This window comes from Pyrus communis, chromosome 3 (genome assembly GCF_041283825.1).
Source record: "Pyrus communis isolate YQ-2024b chromosome 3, ASM4128382v1, whole genome shotgun sequence".
Classification (NCBI taxonomy): Eukaryota; Viridiplantae; Streptophyta; class Magnoliopsida; order Rosales; family Rosaceae; genus Pyrus; species Pyrus communis.
The window spans coordinates 827,024-851,985 of record NC_142567.1 but is presented as its reverse complement, the minus strand read 5'-3'; the positions used below and the strand labels follow the sequence as shown (position 1 = coordinate 851,985).

At 37.6% G+C, this 24,962-nt stretch overlaps 5 protein-coding genes across 9 annotated transcripts; 3 read left to right on the top strand and 2 right to left on the bottom strand.

The window, feature by feature from the left end:
• The first annotated feature begins 1,203 nt into the window (after window positions 1–1,203).
• LOC137715075 (uncharacterized) lies at window positions 1,204–10,958 on the top strand. Of its 2 annotated transcripts, XM_068454296.2 has the most exons (27): window positions 1,204–1,659; window positions 1,828–2,056; window positions 2,222–2,331; window positions 3,613–3,729; window positions 3,850–3,996; window positions 4,130–4,803; window positions 4,944–5,065; window positions 5,195–5,286; window positions 5,474–5,699; window positions 5,819–5,888; window positions 6,563–6,711; window positions 6,809–6,882; window positions 6,976–7,149; window positions 7,234–7,305; window positions 7,733–7,837; window positions 7,921–8,010; window positions 8,253–8,328; window positions 8,433–8,529; window positions 8,612–8,681; window positions 8,815–8,994; window positions 9,113–9,235; window positions 9,324–9,407; window positions 9,658–9,842; window positions 9,942–10,080; window positions 10,209–10,268; window positions 10,349–10,453; window positions 10,559–10,958. In XM_068454296.2, the coding sequence occupies exons 1-27, from the start codon at window positions 1,582–1,584 to the stop codon at window positions 10,670–10,672; spliced, it is 3,762 nt and encodes a 1,253-aa protein (XP_068310397.2). In that variant the 5' UTR covers window positions 1,204–1,581; the 3' UTR covers window positions 10,673–10,958. The 2 variants fall into 2 exon arrangements, with proteins under 2 accessions (XP_068310397.2, XP_068310398.2); XM_068454297.2 differs by lacking the exon at window positions 3,613–3,729 and having other exon boundaries at window positions 1,299–1,659.
• A 1,065-nt stretch (window positions 10,959–12,023) lies between these two features.
• Window positions 12,024–14,598, top strand: TPK1 (thiamine pyrophosphokinase1). 2 transcript variants are annotated; one of them, XM_068455356.2, is made up of 6 exons: window positions 12,024–12,341; window positions 12,445–12,541; window positions 12,918–12,990; window positions 13,211–13,312; window positions 13,551–13,800; window positions 14,188–14,598. In XM_068455356.2, the coding sequence occupies exons 1-6, from the start codon at window positions 12,209–12,211 to the stop codon at window positions 14,304–14,306; spliced, it is 774 nt and encodes a 257-aa protein (XP_068311457.2). In that variant the 5' UTR covers window positions 12,024–12,208; the 3' UTR covers window positions 14,307–14,598. The 2 variants fall into 2 exon arrangements, with proteins under 2 accessions (XP_068311457.2, XP_068311458.2); XM_068455357.2 differs by having other exon boundaries at window positions 12,082–12,341; window positions 12,440–12,541.
• Window positions 14,599–15,635: 1,037 nt separating this feature from the next.
• Window positions 15,636–17,731, top strand: LOC137715102 (putative U6 snRNA-associated Sm-like protein LSm4). 2 transcript variants are annotated; one of them, XM_088690470.1, is made up of 8 exons: window positions 15,636–15,790; window positions 15,944–15,987; window positions 16,159–16,200; window positions 16,314–16,412; window positions 16,516–16,593; window positions 16,920–16,959; window positions 17,156–17,320; window positions 17,444–17,731. In XM_088690470.1, the coding sequence occupies exons 2-8, from the start codon at window positions 15,985–15,987 to the stop codon at window positions 17,464–17,466; spliced, it is 450 nt and encodes a 149-aa protein (XP_088546596.1). In that variant the 5' UTR covers window positions 15,636–15,790; window positions 15,944–15,984; the 3' UTR covers window positions 17,467–17,731. The 2 variants fall into 2 exon arrangements, with proteins under 2 accessions (XP_088546596.1, XP_088546597.1); XM_088690471.1 differs by having other exon boundaries at window positions 15,651–15,790; window positions 15,933–15,987.
• A 125-nt stretch (window positions 17,732–17,856) lies between these two features.
• On the bottom strand, window positions 17,857–20,523 carry LOC137715101 (WD repeat-containing protein GTS1). The gene is made up of 8 exons (XM_068454325.2): window positions 20,282–20,523; window positions 19,869–20,076; window positions 19,705–19,800; window positions 19,323–19,397; window positions 19,065–19,175; window positions 18,899–18,990; window positions 18,583–18,664; window positions 17,857–18,375 (listed from the first exon to the last, which is right to left on the bottom strand). The coding sequence occupies exons 1-8, from the start codon at window positions 20,407–20,409 to the stop codon at window positions 18,010–18,012; spliced, it is 1,158 nt and encodes a 385-aa protein (XP_068310426.2). The 5' UTR covers window positions 20,410–20,523; the 3' UTR covers window positions 17,857–18,009.
• A 1,708-nt stretch (window positions 20,524–22,231) lies between these two features.
• Window positions 22,232–24,581, bottom strand: LOC137715482 (uncharacterized protein OsI_027940). Of its 2 annotated transcripts, none has more exons than XM_068454826.2 (6): window positions 24,422–24,581; window positions 23,760–23,946; window positions 23,494–23,650; window positions 23,343–23,389; window positions 23,169–23,253; window positions 22,232–22,700 (listed from the first exon to the last, which is right to left on the bottom strand). In XM_068454826.2, the coding sequence occupies exons 1-6, from the start codon at window positions 24,424–24,426 to the stop codon at window positions 22,579–22,581; spliced, it is 603 nt and encodes a 200-aa protein (XP_068310927.2). In that variant the 5' UTR covers window positions 24,427–24,581; the 3' UTR covers window positions 22,232–22,578. The 2 variants fall into 2 exon arrangements, with proteins under 2 accessions (XP_068310927.2, XP_068310928.2); XM_068454827.2 differs by having other exon boundaries at window positions 23,343–23,386.
• Window positions 24,582–24,962: the final 381 nt, after the last annotated feature.

The window sequence follows — 24,962 nt, the reverse complement described above, 5'->3', positions numbered from 1 at the left end:
ACTGGACAATCTATGGTGGTTGAATTGTGAATAATTAGGCTTCCAATTCGAAGTAGTAAATGGTAATTCATCTTACCGATAAATGGAAAATCTTTCACTTGAAAATCCCATGCGAATTGTTATGGAATTTTCATTTTTTTTTTTGGGTAATTGGAATTTTCATCTTTATAAATAAAGCCAAAAACCTCTTTTGGGGTCATTAGCTTCACTAAATTTTTTTGAACAAAAATGCTCCCAAAGTAAAAAATTTCAAAAGCAACCCAAAATAATGCACCAAATAATGTAGGGGTATTTTTGTCACATCTCAGCCCGGACTCCCACCACATCTCTGCCTCGACTCCACCATAGCACGATATTGTCCGTTTTAGGCCCCAACCACGCCATCATGGCTTTGTTTATGGGAACTCACACGAGAACTTCCCAATGGGTCACCCATCATGGGAGTGCTCTCGCGTGCTACTCGCTTAACTTCAGAGTTCCGATGGAATCTGAAACCAGTGAGCTCCCAAAAGGCCTCATGCTACATATAAAGCTTACAAGATCCACTTCCCTGGGCGATGTGAGATATAATAATTTTTGTTATTTTAATAATTAATTCTTTTTGTACAATTTTTTTTAATTAGTACCTCACAATTGACTATTAATAATGTGATTCAATCAGTTGTTCATTAAATATTATTTTATCTATTTTTAAACACGTTCAAAACATCTTAAGAAGCATGTAATGCCAGTTATAAAAAAAAATTTCGCATGTGCATAATAATGTAATTAAATTAGTTGTCAAGTGATTGTTTTTTTTCTTTAACAAACGATATTATCTACACTAAGAGGATGAGGTGAATTTAGCCTCATAATGAGCTAGCAATAATGTGATTCAATCAGATTATTAAATATTATTTTCTCTATTTTTAATGAAAATTCAATAGAATGTAGATAGAATTGAAAGACCGATTTTATTATGTGAATTCAATTATTTTGATTGGTTTGTGAGAGATTTTTTCTCGCATGATCTAATATTATTATTTACTTCAAATATTTGATTTTCATTTTGTCAATTTATGCATATAAATACATTTAAAACGTGTAAATCACGTATAACATACTGTAATTCAAAAAATATCTTCTGCACGTTAGTAGGTGCATTTATGAAACGTCTCCTAACTCCAAAAGCCGATATCTTGAATAATTATGAAACGTTTCGAAATCGAGAGTCAGAAACTTGTGTTAGCGGCTCTCTCTGTCACTCTCTCTCTCTCTCTCTCTCTAGCTAGTTAAGCTTTCTAAATACAAATAAAATTACAAACATTTTCAAACCGGAACCAAAACACAAAAAGGCTTCATCGCTTCCACCACCGCTTTCATTACTTTCCCCCATTTGTCCTCCTCTCTCTCTCTAGAAACCTTATAAAACCAGGGAAAGAGAATCGAAAAATAAACAAATTAAAAAGCTCAAACTTCTTTTCTGATAACTAATAATAATAATCCCTTCAATCATTCATCCTTTCTACATCTTCTCTCTACCTTGTTTGGATCAGAGACGAAGACCCAGCTCCAACTCGAACGAAAAGCGCCAACTTTACCATGGTTGAAACCAGGCGCAGCTCCTCTTCCAAACGCGCCCTATCGGCCTCCCCTCCTCCCAACCCCAAACGCTCAAAGGTTCGTTCTTTTCCATTTCAATTCAATTCAATTCCTTTTTGCAGAAATGGGTTTTCCGGGTATTTGAATTTTGCGTTGCATGTGGGATTTCGGGTTGAAAGATTTGATCTTTTTGTTCATTTGGGGATTCCCAATTGCTTGATTGATCGGTTAATATTGAAATCCTAGGCGTCTGATGCTTCGTCGTCGAACAACGGAGTTAGGAGTGGGCCGCCGGCGGAGCCTTTGGGTCCGATTAAGGAATCTGGGTCCCAATCACCGGAACTTGAGCTCCGACCCTCTGATCCGCCGACCACTGATTCGTTGAAGGCAAGTAACGGCTCTGATGCCACCGCGCTGGAGAGATCCCCCGATGCCGTACCGGAAGGCGAGGCCTTGGTTTCGCCGCAGCCTTTGGGTACCAATCTTTGCTCTCTATCTCCTTGCATGTCTTTTTTTTTTTTTTTTTTTGTATTTGTATGTGGGTTTTAATTGCATGGATACGTTGGGTTTAGGGTTTGAATTTTGGTTTATGTTGGGGTTTTGGGTTTGATTTCGAATTTCGGTTGTTGGGGGTTCTCAGGGGAAACTGCAGTCCGTGCGGGTTTGAAGCGGGCTAAGAAGCTTCCAAAGAAGATTGCAAAGTCGAATTCGAAATCTGCTTGGGGAATGCTTATTTCGCAGTGCTCAAGGGTGTGTTTTGTTGCTTATTTTCTCCATGTCATTTGTTATCATTGGTTTCTTTGATCCACAAAACAGAATTTGTTGGTTATGTTAAATATAAAGCCTGTAGAAGATATAAAATTTGATTATGTTATGCTTGATACTCTTTGTTTTGCTAAAAGAGATGACTTTATCACATTCTTATATCTAGGTAATGATAGCACTCAATAAAGATCTTATTTCGGGTATATCCTTTCAATCAGTTGGACAGATATCTTAGCTAGTGTTAGGTTTTGTTACATGCAGTACAACGTGACACAGAGTAGCTGGGTGAGTGGGCAAGTTTTCCTCAAGAGTGATGGAATGATGGATTAAATTGTCTTAGGAGAGGGCCAAAACAGTGTTTAGGGTGGCTTGTAATTGTATGACAACCAAGAATGTGTAATTCATTGAGTACTATGCCTCCGTCAACACCTACAAGCAGTCATATTGCGTCCATCAGTCCTCACAATAGAAATCCGGTTGTTATATTCACTGTTAGGGTAGATATTGATGGTTCAAGATATCTCTCTTATTCTTCCCTACTTCATATTTGAGCTTAGATATCTCTCTTTTATACTTTTGTGAACGAAGGCAGTTTAGCATACCTAAGTTCAATATGAAGTACGATTGTAGGAAAGAATATGAAGTACCAGTCTCCATTTGTCAATATGACGATATCATACATTGCTTTTTCATGCCTTCAACGTGGACCATAGTACTCTTCAGTGGTTCCTTATAGGTAACTTTCTAGTTGTGAGGATCTCATTAACATTGTTGTTGGAGTGCATTCAGTAAAAATAGTCAATGATTATATTGGATTATTTAGGGCATGTCTGGTGATCTTTATGTTTTTAGTTTTTCAGCACCTTTTTACTTTGTTACCAGTAGAGGAACAATGTGCGGGAGAAAGGGGGAGAAGGGTGAATGGGGATGGTGTGAGGGAGGAGGAAATATGAAAGAGAATGTACCATTCAATATACATTCATTTCTTCCATCTCTTTTCTACCACCCTTTGTCATCCCTCATTTCTCCCATATCTTTCATCTCTATGCCTTTTTATTTATAGAAAAACATCGTATAAAATAGCTAGGTGCCAAAGAAGTGTTTCTTTTGCATTTTCTGTGGCTCATTGTGTGCTTTGAATGTTATCAATTAGCAAGGTACTGATTTTTTTATACATATTTTTATTGAGGAATGATTCTTACTTGGTCAAGGTGTCCTCTTGTTATTTTAATCTAATTATATGTTTGTTTCTAATGCCTTTTCCAGAACCCGCACCTGTTCATTTGTGATACTGTTTTCGCTGTTGGTCAAAGTCGTGAGTGCCATTTATGTATTAAAGACCCATCCATTAGTACTACTTTGTGTAAACTGAAACATGTTAAGGTATTTCTTTCATATAGCTTCTACATAAATCTTGACTGGTTATATTTGTTGAACTGGGGTTTGTGAAAAGCTGCTCTTGACTGATATTATTTTCTTTTCAAATAATTTGTTTTTGAATAGCGTGAAGGTTTGTCCACTGCAGAACTAGAAATTATAGGCGGTGACAGTGATGTTCAGGTGAATGAGAAGACTTATCAAAAGGATACGAAGGTAATTCTTAATGGAGGTGATGAGGTTGTATTCAGCTCGTCTGGAAGACATGCATATGTATCCTTTTCGCTGTAGTACCATCTAGAGTATAGTAATTATGACATATAATGTTCTCTGTTGCACTTCAGCCCTTCCCTCAACCTAATGCTATGTCTTGTATTGTTCGATTGATTCCATAACCTTGAATCAGATTTTCCAGCCGCTGACAAATGACAATAATATAGCTGCTCAGGGCATTCCTTCAATTAGCATTATAGAAACCCAGAATGCTCCAGTTAATGGGATGCATATGGAGGCAAGATCAGGGGACCCCTCTGCTGTTGATGGGGCATCAATATTAGCGTCAATGTCAAATGTGCCAAATGACTTGTCACTACTTCCAGAACCTGCTAAAGCTGGTGACGAGCTGCAACAAGATGCAGAGATGACTTCTCTTCCTTCTGCCAGTCGAGGTTCAGATGACTGTACTCCAGACATTGTGATGAAGGAGAGTACTAACGTTAATGATCAGGTTTCAGGTGATAAAGATATTGTTCAGTACCCTGACACTGCAAAAGAAAACCCCAATCTTGATAGTGTTGCATTGGATATGAATATTGAAACCAGGAAGGTCTCTGGGGCAACTCATGAACTAAGGCCACTCCTCCGTATGTTTGGCGGTTCTTCTAGTACCGATTTTGACTTAACTGGCAGCATTTCTAAAATACTTGACGAGCAAAGGGAAATCGGAGAGCTTCTCCACAATCTTGACCCTCCAATGTTGATATCAACTAGGCGACAAGCATTTAAAGAAAAACTACAACAAGGAATTCTAAGTCCTGATGATATTGATGTCTCCTTTGAAAGTTTCCCATATTACCTAAGGTGCAGCATTTGCCTATTATGTTGATTAGATCTTCATATAATACTGAATTAACTTCCCTAATTGTAATTTGTCCATATTTAGTTGGACTCTTATTGGTAAATTCTTCACTCAGACCTTTACTCATTTTGCATTTTTACAGTGAAACAACAAAGAAGGTTTTGATTGCATCCACCCACCCAAATTTGAAATGTAGTAAGTTTGGAAAGTACTTTTCATCACTACCTACTGGGAGCCCGCGCATATTATTATCTGGTCCAGCAGGTACGTCTACCATGTTATGGTTGGTGATGCTTATAATTCTGTGGTTGATGATGCTTGTAAATTCTGAAATTTTATATTTGCTTTTCCTTGTTAATTCATTATGTTTTTATTTTAATAATTCTTTTGTAGGTTCTGAGATATATCAGGAGACCTTGGCAAAGGCACTTGCGAAACATTTTGGTGCTAGATTACTAATTGTAGATTCTCTTCTCCTGCCTGGTGTATGTTCCTTAATTTCCCCATTCGATCCTTTTTTAACTTTAATCTTCTTTGCTTACAAGCATATATTCTCCTTCTGTTGTTTCTGGTCTTCGTTTCTCTAGCAGATTTTCTTTGTCATTTCAGGAGTTCAAGTTTAGAATTGTGGATTTTTCTTTTAAATATTTCTTGAAATATACTTCTTAATAGGTTCAGGCACCACCGCCCAAGGATTCTGATTCTGTTAAAGAAGTACCAAGGCCTGAAAGAGTTTCCATTTTTGCGAAACGAGCAGCTCATGCTGCTGGGTTCAAGCACAAGAAACCAACCTCTAGTGTTGAGGCTGAAATTACTGGTGGATCCACTGTGAGTTCTCAGGCACTGCCAAAGCAGGAGACTTCTACTGCATCATCCAGAGGCATTACATTTAAACAAGGCATGATATTTGTTCTTAGAGTGTCGAACGTTCAGTGGATTTCTTATTGGTTTATTGATCCAGAATTATAACTTAACACTATCTTTCTTTGATGTGCTGACCCTTATCGATCTATCCAGGTGACAAGGTCAAATTTGTGGGTGCCATATCTTCTGGTCCTCTGCAGTTGCAGAGTTGTCCTCTTCTAAGGTACTCGATTTGCACGATGGTATAAAATGTTACATGTCTGAGTAATTTGATATTCGTAAGTGGCATTTGTATATATCATTTTCTGAATTAAGAAGAGGGTTTGGTGCCTCAATGTTTGATGTGGCATCTCTTTGTAACTTCCATCTTTTCTCTTCCTTTTATTTCATCTTTACTTAATTGTGTAACTGCAGAATTAATTACTAGTTCATTGTGGCACCTAAGTTGAGAGAAATGATGCTGGTGGAACAAACAGTTAAAAAATATTCTTCCATGGCAGTGCCTTGGCAAGTAATTATGAGCTGCCAAAGGCACTTGATATGTGATAAGTTGGTTCATATGAAATTGATTCTCAGCTCCCATGCCAGTTTGTGGCAAGTTTTCGTAGCAATCCTTGTTCAAATAGTCCTTTAACAGTTGTTTTACTTGGATTTATAAAAGTATGTCTTCCACAAAACTCCTTGCACTTCAGAATTTTGAAATTGTTGGATGAAGGGTTTCTTTCTTTTATTTGGAAATTTTTACAAATTTCTTTAATATGATTGCCACTATATAAACTTTCTAATGAGTTTGAAATGGAAGAGGAAAAATAGTGCATGGGAAAAACAACAGTTAGCATGCTGTATGAATTTCATGGATCATTGATTGGAAAGTGATTTTGGTTCTAAATTTTGCAGGGGACCATCATATGGTTGTCGAGGCAAAGTTGTTCTTGCTTTTGAAGAAAATGAGGCTGCAAAAATTGGGGTTAGATTTGATAAATCAATACCAGATGGCAATGATCTTGGTGGTCTATGTGAAGAAGATCGTGGCTTTTTTTGTTCTGGTGATTTCTGATATCATGAGTTCTGCCTGTTAGTGCATGATTTTGCTTTATTTTACATTCTGTATTTTTCTGTTAATAATTAATATTTACTATGCAGCTAGTCATTTACTTCCCTTGGATGTTTCTGGAGGTGATGATATTGACAAGCTTGCTATTGGTGAACTTCTTGAGGTATGATCGCCTATACTATAGCAAGTTTGCCCTTTACTATACCAATATAGTTGCAGTTAATCTGGTATTAATATCTGCACCAAACTTGTGCAGGTGGCATCCCATGAGAGTAAAAGTCTTCCCTTGATAGTGTTTTTGAAAGATATAGAAAAGGTTATGGCAGGTAACCCAGATGCATATAGTGTCTTGAAGTGTAAGCTTGAAAACTTGCCAGAGAATGTTGTTGTGATTGGCTCTCATACCCAGTTGGACACTCGCAAGGAGAAGGTAAAAGGCTGAGGATTTTATCAGTTAGCTGATTTTGAACTCACTCTTGTAGTTTGACATTAAAGCATTATTTTATGTTTGCAGTCCCATCCTGGTAGCCTTTTGTTCACGAAATTCGGCTTCAACCAAACGGCTTTGCTTGATCTTGCTTTTCCGGTATGTGAGTTGCCATTATATTTTCCATTTTGTTTTTCTTGGTGGCATATAATGCTAATTCAAGTTTTAACCACTCATACCTGCATCTATAATCATGCTGATTCTGTAACTGTATTCTTATCTGATTAATTTAATTCTTAAATCTGTTTCCTGTGTGATTTATATTGAATTCTGTCTCGCCCTTTCTCTTGCAACTGTACACAAATTCCCCAAGGTCAATTGAAACGGTGATGAGGGGGCTTTGTTCACATTGAAATATAAATTCAACCATATTTTCTCATCAGTTAGGATCACATCTGTATCAGTGCAATTTTTTTTCCAGCAGGGAGTCTGGAATTTGTCGTCAATGTTTATCACTAGTTGTTACCCTCTTGTTCATAGATGGTACTTTCCTTCTTAAAATGACACATTTATTGGTTGTGTTCAGGATAACCTTGGTGGTAGGCTGCATGATAGGAGCAAAGAAACTCCTAAAACTATGAAGCAACTCTCTCGGATTTTCCCCAACAAAGTGACCATACAGCTGCCCCAGGTAATCAGCCTTTTTTTCTTGTATGGTCATTGTGCTACTTGTTATTGCTTGAAGGAGGTAATATTTGTCGGCTATCCTGGCAGGATGAAACTTTACTTTCGGACTGGAAGCAGCAGTTGGAGCGTGATGTTGAAACTTTGAAAGCCCAGTCAAATATTGTTACCATTCGCTCAGTAAGTACATCTGATCACATCTGCTATTTGTTCCTATTGTTCTTTCTCTTAAATATGTTTCTCATGTATACTGTTCTTACACCCTCTTGCGAACTTATTAAATCTCAAGGAATTGAAGATTGATGCATTTGTGCTTGCTAACAGCATATGCAGCGTGATCACATCTGCATCTTAGTGGCTAATGTAGTGTTTACTGCTTTCGATGCTATTCCTGTATATTTACATAAGGCTGATGCTTTCAGGTTCTTAACCGAGTTGCTGTGGATTGCCCTGACCTTGAAAGTCTGTGCATTAATGATCTAGCGCTTACAACTGAGAGTGTGTTTTCTTGAACTCAAATTTTGTAGTGCATAACATTTTGGAGGGAATGCTGACTTAAATATTCACTTATGCGGTTCATTGTATAATCTTTTCTTTAACAGGTGTTGAGAAAGTAGTAGGCTGGGCTATTAGTCACCATCTTATGCATTGTTCGGACGCTTTAGTTAAAGATGACAAACTTGTTATTTCTACTGAAAGGTTGTACTATTTCTTAGGACAGTAGTTTAAACATACGGTCTATTATGTTTTCTAATCATATTTTATGATTCTATGCTTACAGCCTTAAGGATGGACTAAACATTCTACAGGGCGTTCAAAATGAAAACAAGAGCATAAAGAAATCACTTAAGGTATGTTGATTATTCTGGGGGCATACCATAAATGCCTTGCTTCCGACTTTCTGAAGATGAAACATAAACTAGTTTTTCTATGATCAAGAATTTAAGTGTATATTGTATTGGATTTAACTCCATGATGTTTCAGGATGTGGTTACCGGAAACGAATTTGAGAAAAAACTTCTTGTTGATGTTATTCCACCGAGCGATATTGGGGTTAGTTTTGATGACATCGGGGCCTTGGAAAATGTGAAGGACACCCTAAAGGAGTTGGTGATGCTTCCTCTTCAGAGGCCTGAATTGTTTAGCAAGGGACAGTTGACTAAGGTACAAACATGACATACTTTTCACTTCTCTGTCTTTCATTCTCCCCTGTGGAGAGTGAAACAGTACTACGTTGGTGCTTCTCTTTCATATTTCTCTTCTGATTACCGTTCTTCTACAGCCTTGCAAAGGAATCTTGCTATTTGGTCCTCCGGGTACTGGAAAAACTATGCTTGCAAAGGCTGTTGCAACTGAAGCTGGTGCAAACTTTATTAACATATCAATGTCAAGTATTACTTCAAAGGTATTTTTGCATATTATCGTGGTGGTTGGATGTTTATTTTGTGACATCTCTTGAATCCATATGACACCTTTTAACATTTTTTTTGCAGTGGTTTGGGGAAGGAGAGAAGTACGTTAAAGCAGTGTTCTCCTTAGCTAGTAAAATTGCCCCTAGCGTCATTTTTGTTGATGAGGTTGGTTCAATACATCCATATATTTGCGCTATGTTCAGGGAACTTCTTATTTCTTCTCTTCCCTTGAGTTTTCTCGAATTGGAAAATGATATTTATACAAGGAGTTTTCTGGAACTGTTTTACAAGCTCACATGATGGGCTATGCAAGAGACCATGTCAGTTTATGAGAGTTTTTATAGAATCCTTTGTTCATGCGGTTTCACTCAATTTTATTCCCGTGCAAATTAATTTTTTATGGTTACCATTGTAGGTTGACAGCATGTTAGGAAGACGTGAAAATCCTGGGGAACATGAAGCTATGCGTAAAATGAAAAATGAGTTCATGGTGAACTGGGATGGTTTGCGTACAAAGGATAAAGAACGTGTATTGGTACTTGCTGCTACTAATAGGCCTTTTGACCTTGATGAGGCCGTTATTAGGCGGCTTCCAAGGAGGTAAAATCGCTGGTTTGATTGTTCTGCTGCTACTGCATCTGTTATGTGTCAGTGCAAGTATCATTGACTTCCTGTGTACAAAATTAATCTGATGTGCAGATTGATGGTGAACTTGCCAGATGCCCAGAACAGAGAGAAAATACTGAGAGTTATATTAGCCAAAGAAGATTTGGAACCTGACGTTGATTTGGAAGCAGTTGCAAATCTTACGGATGGGTATTCAGGAAGTGACTTAAAGGTTGCCGACTAATTTTTCTGAAACCTATCCATGCTGCTTACGAACGTAGTTTTATTTTAATGGTTATATTCAATGTAGTTTTGAATATTTGTGTAATCGGTTGTGTCCCCATTTTGTTGTGCTTGCAGAATCTGTGTGTTGCTGCAGCTCACCTCCCCATTAGGGAAATTTTAGAGAAAGAGAAAAAGGTTGGTTTGCAGTGTATTTTTGGTTTTTGAATTTGAACTGGTGTGCTACAACTAAGTAGTTCTTTCTCCGCATATCGCAGGAGAGAAGTTTAGCTTTGGCGGAGAACAGACCTGTACCCGAGTTGTACTGTAGTACCGACATTCGTCCTTTGAAGATGGAGGACTTTAAACATGCACATGAGCAGGTACCTTGCGATCTACTATTACTATTTGTTGTAGTATTCTGTGGTGGTCGGAAGCGTTCAGTTGTGTTTCAGGGCTTTACCGGTCTAATATCGAACTCAATGCAGGTATGTGCAAGTGTATCATCAGAGTCGACAAATATGAACGAGCTCCTCCAATGGAATGACCTATATGGCGAAGGCGGATCAAGAAAGAAGACGTCTCTCAGTTATTTTATGTAGAATAGGTATTTTTTTCGGTGTATAGAAGTTCTTTGTTCTGTTTATTCTTCCTTATCGAGCTTATAAGGCGTGGCAAGAGATATCCATGGAAAATCCCGGCGAAGGTCACGCCCCCATTTGTATGATATATATAGGTTTTCTCTTCTTCATTTTCGCCCGTTTCGATTTATATTTTAACTTATCAGTTAGGAATGTCGTTCCAAATGACTTTTCTCTTTGTTATGGGTCCTCCTTTTGCCTGTACGTACTAACTGATAAGTGGAAAACATTTTGCAATGTTCTAATATTTGCTTATTTGTGTCGGCGGTGTACGGAACAGTGATGTTTAGATTGCTTGAATAGGTCCTGCTTTTGTTAACCAAATGTAGGCAGAATTATTAACAATCTGAACGCTTGAATCGGCGACTGAAGAAACCGGCAAGTTGGGTGGGTGAATAGCCTTCACTTGCTGTTTTTGCTCTATACAATTTGCATGGAAGCCTTAGTTGGGTTCCAACTTTACACAAACTAAGGGTTTCGACCCATTTCTCATTTACATGAGTCGAGGGTTCGGATTTTCTGTTTTTCGGCTCCGGGCACTAAGGTTTGAAGAGGATTCGAATTTCAATTTTGTGTTCAATCAACAGAATCCAAACAAACAAAACAAAGTTGAAACCAAACGAAACTAAGTTCCTAACATCAACGTGATCATCCCGTGAGTTAAAGTTGGCACGAGCAGTGTGTTGGTCTCCATCCCTCAGATGTATAATTTAGTATCGGACTTTATATTCATATAAGATATTTCACTTATATCTTTACTAATTAATAAAACATTCATTGTCAACCAAAATCTTATGAAATTACCAGTTTAACCCTCTAATTAAAAGAGAACATGAATAAGAAATATGAGACATATATGTAATTTCACACAACCAAATTTGCTGTTTTTTTTTCAAAGCCTCACTTACATGTAATCCTAACATATCTTTAATTAAAAAAAAAAAAAAAAAGCCTTCCCACTCTCACATTCTCTATCACTCTCCTACTCTCTCCTTCTATTTCAAAAAAAAAAAAAAAAAAAAAAAAAAAAAATCATACATTTTGTGCATGCCCATATGTTAATGTGAATAAAAAAAACAAACGAAAAAATCCACGTCTGCATGTAGCACTGATAAATAGGGAGGTGGATTGTTTGCCCTCCTATTTTCATACTCTTCCCATGCTTTCTGTTTGTGTGGTCACGGTTAAGACACGTCAATATTTTATATTCCTATTACTTTTTGTTTTATTATTTCTATAAATAATTAATATAAAATATTAACGTGACTTAACCGTGATCACACATCATACCACATGAAAAGAGGATAGAAATGGGAGGCAGACAATCCACATCCCTGATAAATTGACGAATGGTGTACGGTTGTGCAGATAGCTGACTCAGACTGCGTAACGTGACGATTCGCATTTGCATTTAGTCCACCGCGCAAATCCAAACTTCCTGAAAAAACAAATCACGCAACCAAAGCGCGACGTCGCCGCCGAAGGACCTCCGAATCCATGGACCTCATGTCTCATTCCTCCGCCTTCCTCCTCCCTACGATCCCGCCCAACCAAACGCCGTCTCCCACCTACGCGCTCGTCTTTCTCAACCAGAGCCTCCCGAGATTCGCTCCTCTGCTCTGGGACCACGGTACTTATCCTCCACCTCTCCTTTTTCCTCTTCCTTTTTCAAATTTTCAGCTTTCGATTTTGTTTCTCTGAGCTTTTTTGTGGTGCGTGTTGGTGTAGAGCAGCACAACTACGTATGTGTGCCGACGGCGGTGCCAATCGCGTTTACGACGACATGCCCCTTCTGCTCCCGCACGAAAATGCCGTAGATGTTAGGAAAAGGTTTATTTTTTAATTTTTTCTTGATTTTTAAATTATTTTTTTTGGGGGAATTTTACTGTAAGTAAATTGTGTAAAGTATGGCTTTTGATTGATTCGATTCTTCAACTGTGTTAGCTTAATTGTAAAAGTTGATTGCTTTTTGAAGCTGTTTAAATCCGTTGTTTTTGCTTTTTCCAGACCGCTTTTTGTTGTTTGAAGCAATTTCTGCTTAGTTGCTTAATTTTTCTCGAAATTTTATAATTCTTTAGCTATCTGTTGAAGTTTTGAATCTTTAGTGGGGTGCTGTTTGGAAGGCATATGGTGGAGTGTAATTTTCCCTTGTGTTTAGGACGACGAATTTCCGCTTTTTGATACTAAGTGCTGATGTTTGTGCCAGGTACAAGCCCGATGTTATTAAAGGCGACATGGATTCAATCCGAAGGGATGTCTTGGAATTTTATGCTAGGATGGTAAGTGAGCTTGTTTGAACAAGAATCTTCTGCGTAATTCTTAGTATGTTCAGCTGTCATTCCTTGTCATATCTAGCAAACTTGTGGAATTGTTTGTTAATGTTGTCATCCTTGGAATTATGTCGCATTTGATGTCACGGTGGTACTGTTGCTAATTGATTTGCATACATGCGGTGCTCTGGAGTTTTCTCAGGATGTCTCTTTTGCTATTTGGATGCAGGGAACTCAAATTATTAATGAATCTGAGGATCAGGACACGACTGATTTGCACAAGTGTATAGCATACATATGTGACTCGGCACCAAACCTAGATAAGTCTAATGTATGTTGTGTATTATTATCGTTCCAACATTCGTTTTGTTTTTCTGCTTTGGAATTTAGTCTGATTTTGTAGGTGCTTTAGTATTACTTTCGGTAACTAAAACTGTGTATCCTTGCAACTTATTGTGAGTTGGGTAGTCAAATATGTTGATTACAGATATTGACACTTTGATAAATAGACTGCTGGTTTGTTTTTCACCTCTATGCATGAACTGAGTTTCTTCCTGATGTCTTGCCAGCTATGCATTCTGGTTGCTGGGGCACTTGGTGGACGGTTTGACCACGAGATTGGAAACATCAATGTGTTATGTCGATTCTCAAACATTCGAATAACTCTCATATCTGATGATTGCCTCATCCATCTTCTTCCAAGAACACACCGCCATGAGATCCATATTCAGTCTTCTGTTGAGGGCCCTCATTGTGGACTCATACCCATTGGGATGCCATCGGGAAGTACTACAACCACTGGGCTTCAATGGGATCTCGGTGAGTATCTCTTAAGGGCGTAAGGCTAGTTAATGCTTACTTTAGGGGTTCGCTTTTCATAAACTTTTCTAGTGACCTCTTCCTATTCTGACCTGCTTAAATGTGACAAAAAAGGGAAAAGGCGTGCCTAGTATTGGTTTCATTGATCATGTTTGAGTTATCTAACAGCCCATGTATGGCAAGATTGTGATCACATAACCTAATTCGAGTGGGAACCGTATGTGCAAGTCACATGTGGTTTGTTGGTGGGAACTGTATTGAGACTTGGGTTGAGGGCTTTCTTTTACAGTGGTATCATTGGGGTGACATATGGTGAAAACTTGTTATCTGTTCGTAGCTGTGCAATTTATTACCGGAGCCTAACTCGCTCTTACTTTTCTTTTCCAGCTGAAACGGAGATGAGGTTTGGTGGTCTGATAAGTACATCAAATATCATCAAGGGAGAGAAAATAACAGTGCAGTCAGATTCAGATCTTCTTTGGACTATAAGCATTAAAAAGATGTAGTGCATTTAGAGATGAGGTGGGCACAGCTGCGGAACCCACAATCTATTTCTTCCGTTTCCAGGGTTTCTTTCACTTGGCTGTGTAAGTAGGTTTTCGGGTTCAATTTTCATTGGTTTTTGGCGATCCTTATACGAAGAACATTGCATCATGTTTTCGCTCCCCTCTTGAATTCTGTAACGTTGTTTAAACTCCATCCATATCATATTGTATTTTTGTAATTATTCTAAATAAAAGTCATATTTACTATGTAGAAGAAGATGTTGGAGTCCTTCTGCAGACAATCTTTTGCAAATTCGTGTTCTGTTCTCAATTTCGGCTTAGATTTTGTTGTCACATTTCCTTTTCTTGTTGTCCCCAGTGGCACCAACATTGACAAAAAGTCTAAAATTGGGTGTAGACACCTGGGGCTAAAGTTTTCACGAAAATTCTAACGGAGTTGACGAAAAAGCCCATAGTTGCGCGTTTTGATGAGTTAAGGGATCAATGGTCAAATATTTTTAGTTGAGGGATCATTACATTAATTGAGTTAAAAGTTGAAAAATCATTACTACAATATTCTTTATTCTAATAACTATAAATGTAATTGTTTGTTAGATCTGAAGTGCCACGTAAGATTTTTCCTGCTCTAATAGAATTGAGAAACTCACTCTAGAAGTTTAAAGTTTTTGCCCACTCTCTAAATTTTGGGACTCACTATCTGACGAAGATTTTTTTTTTCAGTTATTAAAAGACGCCATGTCAACTTGTCCTAAACAAAATTATTTTCGTCAACTCAATTCTTATTATTAAACGATGAAAAATAATAAAATACTAAAATTTTTGTAGAATCGGTTGGAGCGTAATTTTAAAGTAGCAAAATTTGAGATTCATTTGGATGTGGTTTTAAAATAAGGAGTTTTAACGAAAAATTCGCGCTACTGTTCATTTTAACGAAAAATCATATTTTTATACTAAAAAGGTCAAACCTGGTACTATTCATTTTATCATTTATTTTGTTCTTATCGTTAAAACTTAAAGTTTTCAAGCCATTTTCATTAGTTTTTCTTTTAAAATAACTGAAAGCGTTTTTAAAGAAAATATTTTTGGATTTTAAAAGCACTTTAAGTGTTTTATGCAAGAAGCACCAATTATGTGCTTCTTTCAGGAATCACTTTAAGTGTTTTTTTAGAATTTATTTACATTTTTACTAAAAATTAATTCTAAAAATATTCCCACCAAAACCGTTTTCAATCATTTTAAAAGAATATCTGGACGAGGCTATTAGTCTTCAAATTGTTAGGTAAGTTAACAAATTTGTATTTGTGTTTGAAGAGTTGCGTTTGATGACGAGGGCTGAAGGGGTGAAATAGGCCAACTCTTTTGTTTTGACTTGTAAAAAAACCCGCTCGATACCCACTCAGCTCAGAGAGAGAGAGAGGGCAAGTGGAAGCTGAAGCCTGCCGCGAAAAGCTCGGTCCTTCTTCGCGATCCAAGCCTGTGTACTGGTAATCTTCTACATTCTTCAGCTAGGGTTTTGTACCGCATCATCGTCTTCTACCTAAGAACTCTTCCTTTTTCATAATTTTCAATTTCTTTTTTTTTTTAGGGTTTTATTTTATTGCTTTTTTGCTTAATTTCTCTGCCTAGTTTTTTTGCAGGCCTCTTGATTTTCCTTGGTTCGATTTCTGAGCCCTAAAAAATGGTACGCTACTCTCCCTGATTTCTTGTTTTGTGATTTTTGTTTGGTTTCTCGGAAAACGGAGGGAATTGAGCTGAAATTGTATGAACCCGCACAAATCTTAGGGCTTTTTCCCCTTTTGAGCTTGAAATTTTGGATAGTTTTGCTTCACTTTGTTGATTTTCACTGTTGCAGCTTCCTCTTTCTTTGCTCAAGACTGCCCAAGGGCACCCTATGGTAAGATCTTGTATTGTGCCTTTATTGTTTGTGACAATTTGACATAACCCCATTTTTTTCAATTTGTTGTCTACTGAGAATTGTAATTTGCGGGTTTTCGTGTGCTGTACCAGTTGGTAGAACTGAAAAATGGGGAGACTTACAATGGGCATTTGGTCAACTGTGATACTTGGATGAACATCCATCTTCGAGAAGTTATTTGTACCTCCAAAGTAAGGGTCGTTTCACTCATATTGTTAAGTTTTGGTAAACTTGAATTGTTATATTATGATGTTACAAAGAATTGCTTTAAATTTTTGTTGGAATACTGTGTAGGATGGAGATAGGTTTTGGAGAATGCCTGAATGCTACATCCGTGGGAATACTATTAAGTATCTTAGAGTTCCCGATGAGGTATGCTTTGTGCTTGCTATAAACTTTTTGTCTTTACTATTCCCAGAATTCAATTTCTGTCATCAGACCTGAAATATAGTAAATGCTGGTTATGGACAAAAAGTCTGAACAAAAGTTTGATTATGGTTTGTGGGGGAGCTATGTGTAACTTTATAAAAATACTGACACTAACTTGTTACGTTTTGATCAATTACTTATGTATAGTGTACAATGATAGCACGTGCATTAGGAGTTTTGATTTCATCGTGCTTTATTTGCTCTGTTTTTGTTCGAATACTATAGAAGCTTATTGGACTGATCTAGTGCTGTTGCCTTTTGTATTTCAGGTGATTGACAAAGTCCAGGAAGAAACCAAGAATCGTTCAGGTACAATAATTTTATCTTATTTGGTAGTGTAGACCTTTTTATTCTCTGTCCCTGCATCTAGAATGGGTAAAGTAGGCTTCTTGGACCATTCTTTATATGAATGCCCTCGACATTGGACAACTATCTACATTATCTACAGGATATAGCATTGAGAAAATTACTCTCTAACTTTGCGTGCTTTGATAAACTTCCCCAGATAGGAAACCACCTGGAGTAGGGCGTGGAAGAGGAAGAGGTAGGGAGGATGGTCCTGGTGGACGACAGGCTAAAGGCATTGGACGTGGCTTGGATGATGGTGCTAAAGGAGCTGGTGGAGGCCGAGGCAGAGGACCTGGTGGGAAGGCCGGTGGAAGCAGAGGAGGTAAACACTTGTTTCTCATCCCCCCCTTTCTACAGAGACCCTGATAAGTTCATAGCTTGTAAGTCATATCATTATGAATCCATATACTGGACTCAAGGTTTGTTATCTTTGTTTTTCTGTCAGGTGGGGGTCGAGGCCGAGCTTGATTCAGCTTTAGAGAGTGAAACAAACAGCTAGATGGGCAATTTGTTACTTTTAAAGGCATTTATTTAGCCCAACGCGTGTGTCAACTGCTGGGTTTTTGTCGTTGTAAGGAAGGCTTCTTATCATGGTAATGCGATTTATATGGAATGGTTCTTTCAGTAAAAACGTAGCCGATGTGTTTCTGTTCTGTAAGAAATGTTGTTTGGTATCCGTTTGGCGAGTTTGAAAATTTGACGTTGACGATATATATTCATCTTTTCACTCTTATTACAATCTGTCTTGGTGGCATTATCTCCAGTGCGAGATGATAAACTTTAATTAGCAGTACGAGGAGGTTTACAACTCCACCTCTCGATCGGTCAAGGTGGTAAATAGTTGGAAAATTAAACAAGTGACATGAATTCGATTTTCTTCGGATCAATCTCTCACCTGTTTCCATTGAAACTTTAAAACATTGTAAATGGTGAATAAATCATACAAATATGGTACAGGCGACCACTATCCTTACCGAAACAGAAAATCAAAGAGTTCAAAACATCTTTTTTCTAGTAGGGTTGGTGCCGTGTTGTGTTTCGGGTCCTAGATGATCTTGAAACCAGTGTGCTTGAAATCCATGATCGGTTTATCTCGGGTGCATCATCTGATAACCAGCAACATAACCGGCCATCTTCACCGCCAGTCCATCCAAAAATGCCGTGACCTTGGCTGGATCCGCTGGGCGTGCTTGACATTGGCAACACGCTTCGAACAACGCCTGTATGTCCACCTCCAAGAACTGCTTCAGCGGACCCTATAGCATTGTTTCCTTCATAACTTACGGGGAAGTAACCTAAAGTGCCAGTATCAGTGCCACCAATTACCCATAACTTTTCTGCTTCCCTTGAGTAGTGGCAATCAACAAAATAACCGACCTGCCAAACGGAGTTTACTTGGCTTGGCTAAAAAGAAAAGCACTTTTCTACGCTAAAATGATGGCACGCAAACAAAGTTTATCGATATCCTCCAATTTAACAGCATACAAGATACATATCAAACGAATAATATGAAATTTTCAAATAAGGCTAATCACATAAGTAGTTGACTAAAAGAGCAGAATCTGTTAAGAGAGAACGCCTTACATCGTCGAGTGTCCAGCCCTTAGAAGCCAGAGAACGAGCATCCTGGAAACTCGTTTCGGTTGCATCTTTCCAGTCCCAGACACTACATGAGCGGTTGCCAGGTTACAAGTCAGGGAAAATATACGCAGCACATATACATGTTTGTACTCAAAAGCCAAGACATCTGTCTTAACTTCGATCTTGTTTCCCGAGTTACTCCACTTGGGGTAGAAGATGCAAATCACTAACCAACCCAATATATGTTTATGAGACCAAAGAATAAATGTCGTGCATAGTGTGACAGGTAAATTCATGATCAATTGATAGAAAGAGATACCTTAAGGTCTCAATATGGGTTAAACACCAAAGCTTTTGATATGTCTCTCCAAAAAACCCAACCTTCCCAATCGAAGTGCCAACATTTAGTACCTATATATTTTAGAAGGTAAATTGTCGTGACTATGTAACACTATAAACTTTAAACCTCTTCAACTTGAACTTACTGAATCTAGATGATCGTCTTCATTGATATCTCCTTCGGTATCAAATATACACATCAATCCATCAACGGAAGCAGAAAGAAGCTTGTTTTGATGATCAGGGATGAAGTGAACCTATTGAAAACATGAAGTTAGATATGCCGCCTAGTTCTATCAAGTTGCACAACCTTCATAATGCAATTTGGCAGAAGAAGTTTTTTCACATAGCTAACCTAAACTGTCAAATCCATATGTTAAAGAAAAAGATGGATTAGAACGAACCTGGGTAACATCTTCTACATGAGAGTCCTCGAGACATGCTACTTGTTTATCGTTCCTCCAATCCCAGAATAGTATCTGAGTATAACAAGTCAAAAAGCAAGAAGGGGGAAAACAAATGAGATCTTATCTGTCGAAATAAGTGAAGAATCAAAAGCATAAAAACTTAAACTAGTTTTGCATCCAATGAGTTTTAGCAGACTAAAGACTATATGTGGAATGTTGAGTGCGCTATCCTCTGAAATTTTAGCCTATAACTGACACGATCTTCACTAATGTGGAACATTGAGTTATTGATAACAAACATAAAACTAGAAAAATAACGAGCTACATGACAATCATGATTAACAAAACACAATTAAAGCCGTTAAAATAAATGCAGCACCTGAGTATCACACCCCGCGGCTAGAAGATTGTTCCCTGATCCTCCGAACGAAAAGCTGAATATCTCTTGAGAAGAGCCGGAATGGAAAGATGAAACCTGCAGCATTACATATGTTTATGTATGCAAAACATTGTTTGTTTATGTCTGCAACTTGAGAGGCGAACCTGTTGGAATATGCGCGTGTCCCAAGCTCGAATAGTTCCATCAGAAGAGCAAGAGTGCAGGACATGTGGAGTTGATGGACCTGAGAATGCAATTTGGTTGATAGTTGCAGAGTGGCCCTTGCACTCTCCGTAGTACTGGCCCGTCACGGGCGAGTACACCTTCACGGCGTTGGTCGAAAGTGAAACTGCCACTGCCGTCCAATCATCCCTTCCACCAAAACCCCACAAAAATTCAACACCCAATGAATAATCATAAAACCCAATTAAGCACAATCCTTCTGGTTTCAGATCAAATTTACAAAAAGGAAGAGATTGAGGTAAACTGCGAGCTGAAGAACGCAACTCAAAGGTCGAGTTGTTCAAATCTGAGAATTTTCCTGGGAAACAGAGTAAAAGTTAGAAAAGGGACGTACTTGGGGACGATTTGGAAGACATAGTCGTCGCCGAAGTTTGTTTGGATGGAGTTTTTGAGGGAGATACGCTTGAAAGGATCAGGATTGGACGGTGGTCGTTCCTCCACCTCCATGTCCGTAGCTTCCATCTCTGTCTCTCTCTTTCCGGCAGTCCGGCTGGACAAATGAATGTAATTTGGGGTTTTGGGGTTTTAGTTCCGCTACGGTAGAGGTCAGCTAACTCTCGTAGTTTTTAGCCACTTGGCACTACTACCATATTTCTATTCATTTATAAATGATATTTTTTTTCAAATTATAAGTGAGGTTTTAGGTTTGATTATCATCAATGAGAAATTTGAATCATATTATTATGGCTAATTCATTGTGAGACCTTCCACTTCCGGACACCTTAGTGCAGAAACTATTGTTTGTTAAAAAATACATTAAGAAAAAATCTCCTAATTTTTAGTTGGTTTGTAAAGCGATAACATTAGATTGTTAGATACTTAATTGTTAAGAGAGAAAAAAAATCAAATGGAATCAAACCCGCACTAATATGCATAAGCACTCAACTACAATAAAAGCGTCATGTGCAACCAATCTATCATAAACTTATGTGTCATTTTCGCCACATTGTAACCTTAAAATTCATGCAGTGTGTTCAAAAAATGTACAAACACACAAAACTTCGTATGCAACGTTTTAGGCATAAGCACTATTCTAAAAGATCATGCATAAACGCTGGAAGCGAGTCACTGCCCCGATTAATCTCTAGGCATTTAAAAAATTAGGAATGAAACCTATACCTGCCTAACCTCCCACCCAACTCACCTAGATCTGCCTAGGCAACCGCCTAGACGGTTTAGGCGAGCTAGGCGGTTTAGTGACTTTTCGCTTTATTTGTTTTCATTTAAGAAAATGACTTATTTCGTGACTCTCGCTTAGACAAAAAAATAGTAACTTCCGTTTCACATTTTATTGAAATTTAGTTACCTTTTGCTTTATTTGTTTTTATTTAAGAAAATAACTTACTTCGTGACTTTCTATTAGACAAAAAATTAGTAACTTTTCACTTCTTCTTTTTTTCAAAAAGTTCTAAGAGACTTGTAAGATACTTAGAGGAACATCCATTATATGCTAGTTCCCCTACATTTTCAATATGTTCTAGTATTTCATAAATTTATAATTATATAATAAAACTGGGAATTGTTATTAGCACTCCAAAAATCTCATTTTACACTTCTCAGAAGTATATTTTTCTTTCTAATTATAGAAAGTTTGGAGTGCCAAATAAGATTTTTGAAGAGCTAATAACAATTCCCATAAAATTTATATATGTCAAAATAATTCTATAATTTTAAAGTATAAATAAACACTTGTTTATCTCTACTAATTAATAAAACACTCATTATCAACCAAAATTTCATGAAATTACTATTTTAACCCTCTAATTAAAACAAAACATGAATAAGAAATATAAGATAGAAATGTAATTTCACATAACCAAATTTTGCTGTTTTTTTTTTTTTTCAAAATCTCACATACATGTGATGTTAAAATACCTCCAATATTGAAGAAAAAAATAAAATAAAAAACCTCCCACCCCCCTCCCCCCGTGGTTCTCTCTCTCTCTCTCTCTCATTTTCTTAAAAAATATCTTCATATACATAAAATATGTGGACAAATGTTAGTATAATATAAATAAATTTCTTTCAAATAAAAAGTCACCTTAGCCCCGCCTAGCCCGAACGCCATACACTAGACTCCTACAGCCTGTCCAACTAGCGCCTTTTAGAACTTGAGCATATGTAGTGGTACTATTGAATTTTTATATTTTTTGGCTTAAATATTGAATAAACAACTTACATAACTAAAAATTCATCAAAAACAACATTCTGCCCAGGCTTTGAACCCACAATTTTTATTTTTATTAATTTTTAATTATGTCTATAACAAACACAATGTAACTCATAGTGTAAGAGGGTTTACTCATAAGCACGCAAACAAATCAAATATCCATCACTCAGAGGGCTTGGGTGCCTAAAAAAGGACACTACTAGGAGGATTAAAATCCTTAAAATCCTTAAAATCCAGATCCATGAAACAAATAAGTAAAAGTACAACACGCTGCGTACCGCAACTTCTCTAAACCCAGAAGAACTCATCATTCAGCTAACATGAATGACGGATAAGGATTGATTCGCACGGTTAGATAAAAACACACCCTTAGTAACTAAGGTGAAAAAAAAGAGAAGAAAACACTCCATGGCCATGCAAGAGCTTGGCTGACCCTATCGGCAAGGGTCAGTAACACAAAATTATGCGTTCGTAGTAGATTCCTTTTTCTCTTCCGAAGTACCAGCTCCGGCCTTACCAGCGTCCTGCTCTTCGGCTTCCTTCTTGTCGGTGGCCTCATCTTCTGGCTTTGACAGTTCTAGGTCTACATTAAAAAGCAAACATTATTGGTAACCAAGACAGAACATGCAACGATTGCTTTAGCAATCTTTATATTACTTATCATCCAACAAATGAACAGATTAAAGTAATTTTACATGCAGCGATAAGCAGGCAAAAAATCCAAAGCAAGAGCTTATTCGAGGTAGAAATATTTAAGACAGAGAATTTAACTCTAAGATTAGGAAGCTGGAGCATTCTCCCAATGCAATGGTCCACATCAAAAACCACACCGTAAACTCCTCCTAGGCACCCGAAACCTCAGGACTGAGACTGTCTAGGTAGAGTTATGTCCCAGCACCATTCGTACATTTAAAAATGTGAAAATAACTTTTAATATTGTGGAACGTTTAAGCCTATATCGTGGTGTTTTGAATTCTAGACCTACACTTCCTAATAAGATGTTTATCCTTACTCGGCATGCCACTAAAGATTAAGCTAATAGTCTTCTTACCTTCGTCACTGTCATCAAAGTCACCCATTCCTCCCATATCATCACCTATTCCTCCCATATCATCACCTCCCATGCCACCAAATTTCTGCATAGTAAAATTAGAGTCAGAACAAAATACAGAAACATCAAAACAATCCTGGCAAGGGAAAACACCATAACTTAATATTTACTAACCGAGAAATCCATTCCTCCCAAATCCATGTCACCAGGAACTGATCCTGCTGAAAACAAGAAGTGGCAGTTTAATCACAAAGTACAACAAACACGCTGTTTTCGTCAAATTAAACAGTCTGAGGAAATGCAACAGAATATGGGAGCTGCATACCAGCAGTGTCATCATCCTCATCTACCCATTTGTCCCAATCTACTTTGACATAATGCGGCATCTTTCCATCTCCACGCAATAGCTTATTCCACCATGCTGGCTCCGCCTTCTCCACAATACAAAAGATACTCCTCACGCCAACATTAATTTTGCTTTCCTATAACACAACGCAACATAAATGTCATACAACAAAATAAGAACCAGCATAAATAATAACATCTCATAATAACGCAAGAGCATTTGTGATTGCATATACAAATCCTCACCTCCACATTAACCTTATCAAAAAGATCCAGTTTGAGTTCATACTGGTGATTCTCCGCACCAGCACTAGCCGAGAAGCTGAACACTCCCTCGGGTTCAAGCTTAACCTTGGCGTCCTTTGCATCAGGCAAAAGCACAGTAATGAAAACCTTATCCACCCTTTGAGCCCACTTCACCTCCGGATGACGACTGCAAAATTCGCAGCACGTTTAGCCAAAAACAAGCCCCAAATATGCATCAAAATCAAGTGAATATCACCCATAAAAAAACTAAACTCAAATTCTCTCAGTGATTTCTATCTGTTTTCTATAAATTTCGAAACCAAATATCAACAGCGAATTAAGGACAAATAATTATACTTGAATCATTATAACAGGGATTAATCACAGGGTTCAATCCAACAGATAAAAAATACACAATAAAGCATAAAGATTCCCATATATTAATTCAATTTCTCGAACCATATTAAACAGAGAAACATGAATAAAATTGTATTTAACTATAAATTACAGAGTTTACAAGTCTACAGAAAGCAATCGGTATCAGAAAAAACATACAAAAATTGCATACCAAAGAAAACAATGGCAGGAATGTAAAGACGAAGAAATCAGAGGGCGAAAGCAGAAGAATTGAATAACATTGAAGAGAAAGAAGAGATTTTTACCTCATGTTTTTGCAGGTAAGGGGGGGGGGGGGAGAGAGAGAGTGTGTGTGTGTGTGTGAGTGTGTGTGTGTAAAACCCTAGAAGCTGGAAAGAAAGCAGAGAAAGCAGAGCTTGAGTTGTACGGCCTTGCGGGAAGCTTACGCAATAACAAGAGAGTAATAGAGATTACGCGATGCTTCTAGACTTATAGGCTTTCTGGGCTTTCGTACAAGGCCCAAACTCCGTGAAATCACACAGTAAAATGAAGTGGCCCATTATGTGTTTTTTTTTTTTTTTTTTTAATACAAAACGATGTTTAGAGAAACGAGTGAGTTGAACATAGGATCTTGAGTGCATAAGTAAATAAATCTTTCATGTTATCATGTATGTTTTAATAACCCCCAGCCGAACGGCACGTAGGCATCACTTTAATTTTTGCTTTGCACATATACCCTCATGTTGGGAGGGGCTTATAGCTCAAGTTACGACATTTTTCTGCACATCTGATGCCTCCTAAAATTTGCTAAAACATGCATCATAACATGAGGGTGTATAGGGCTGG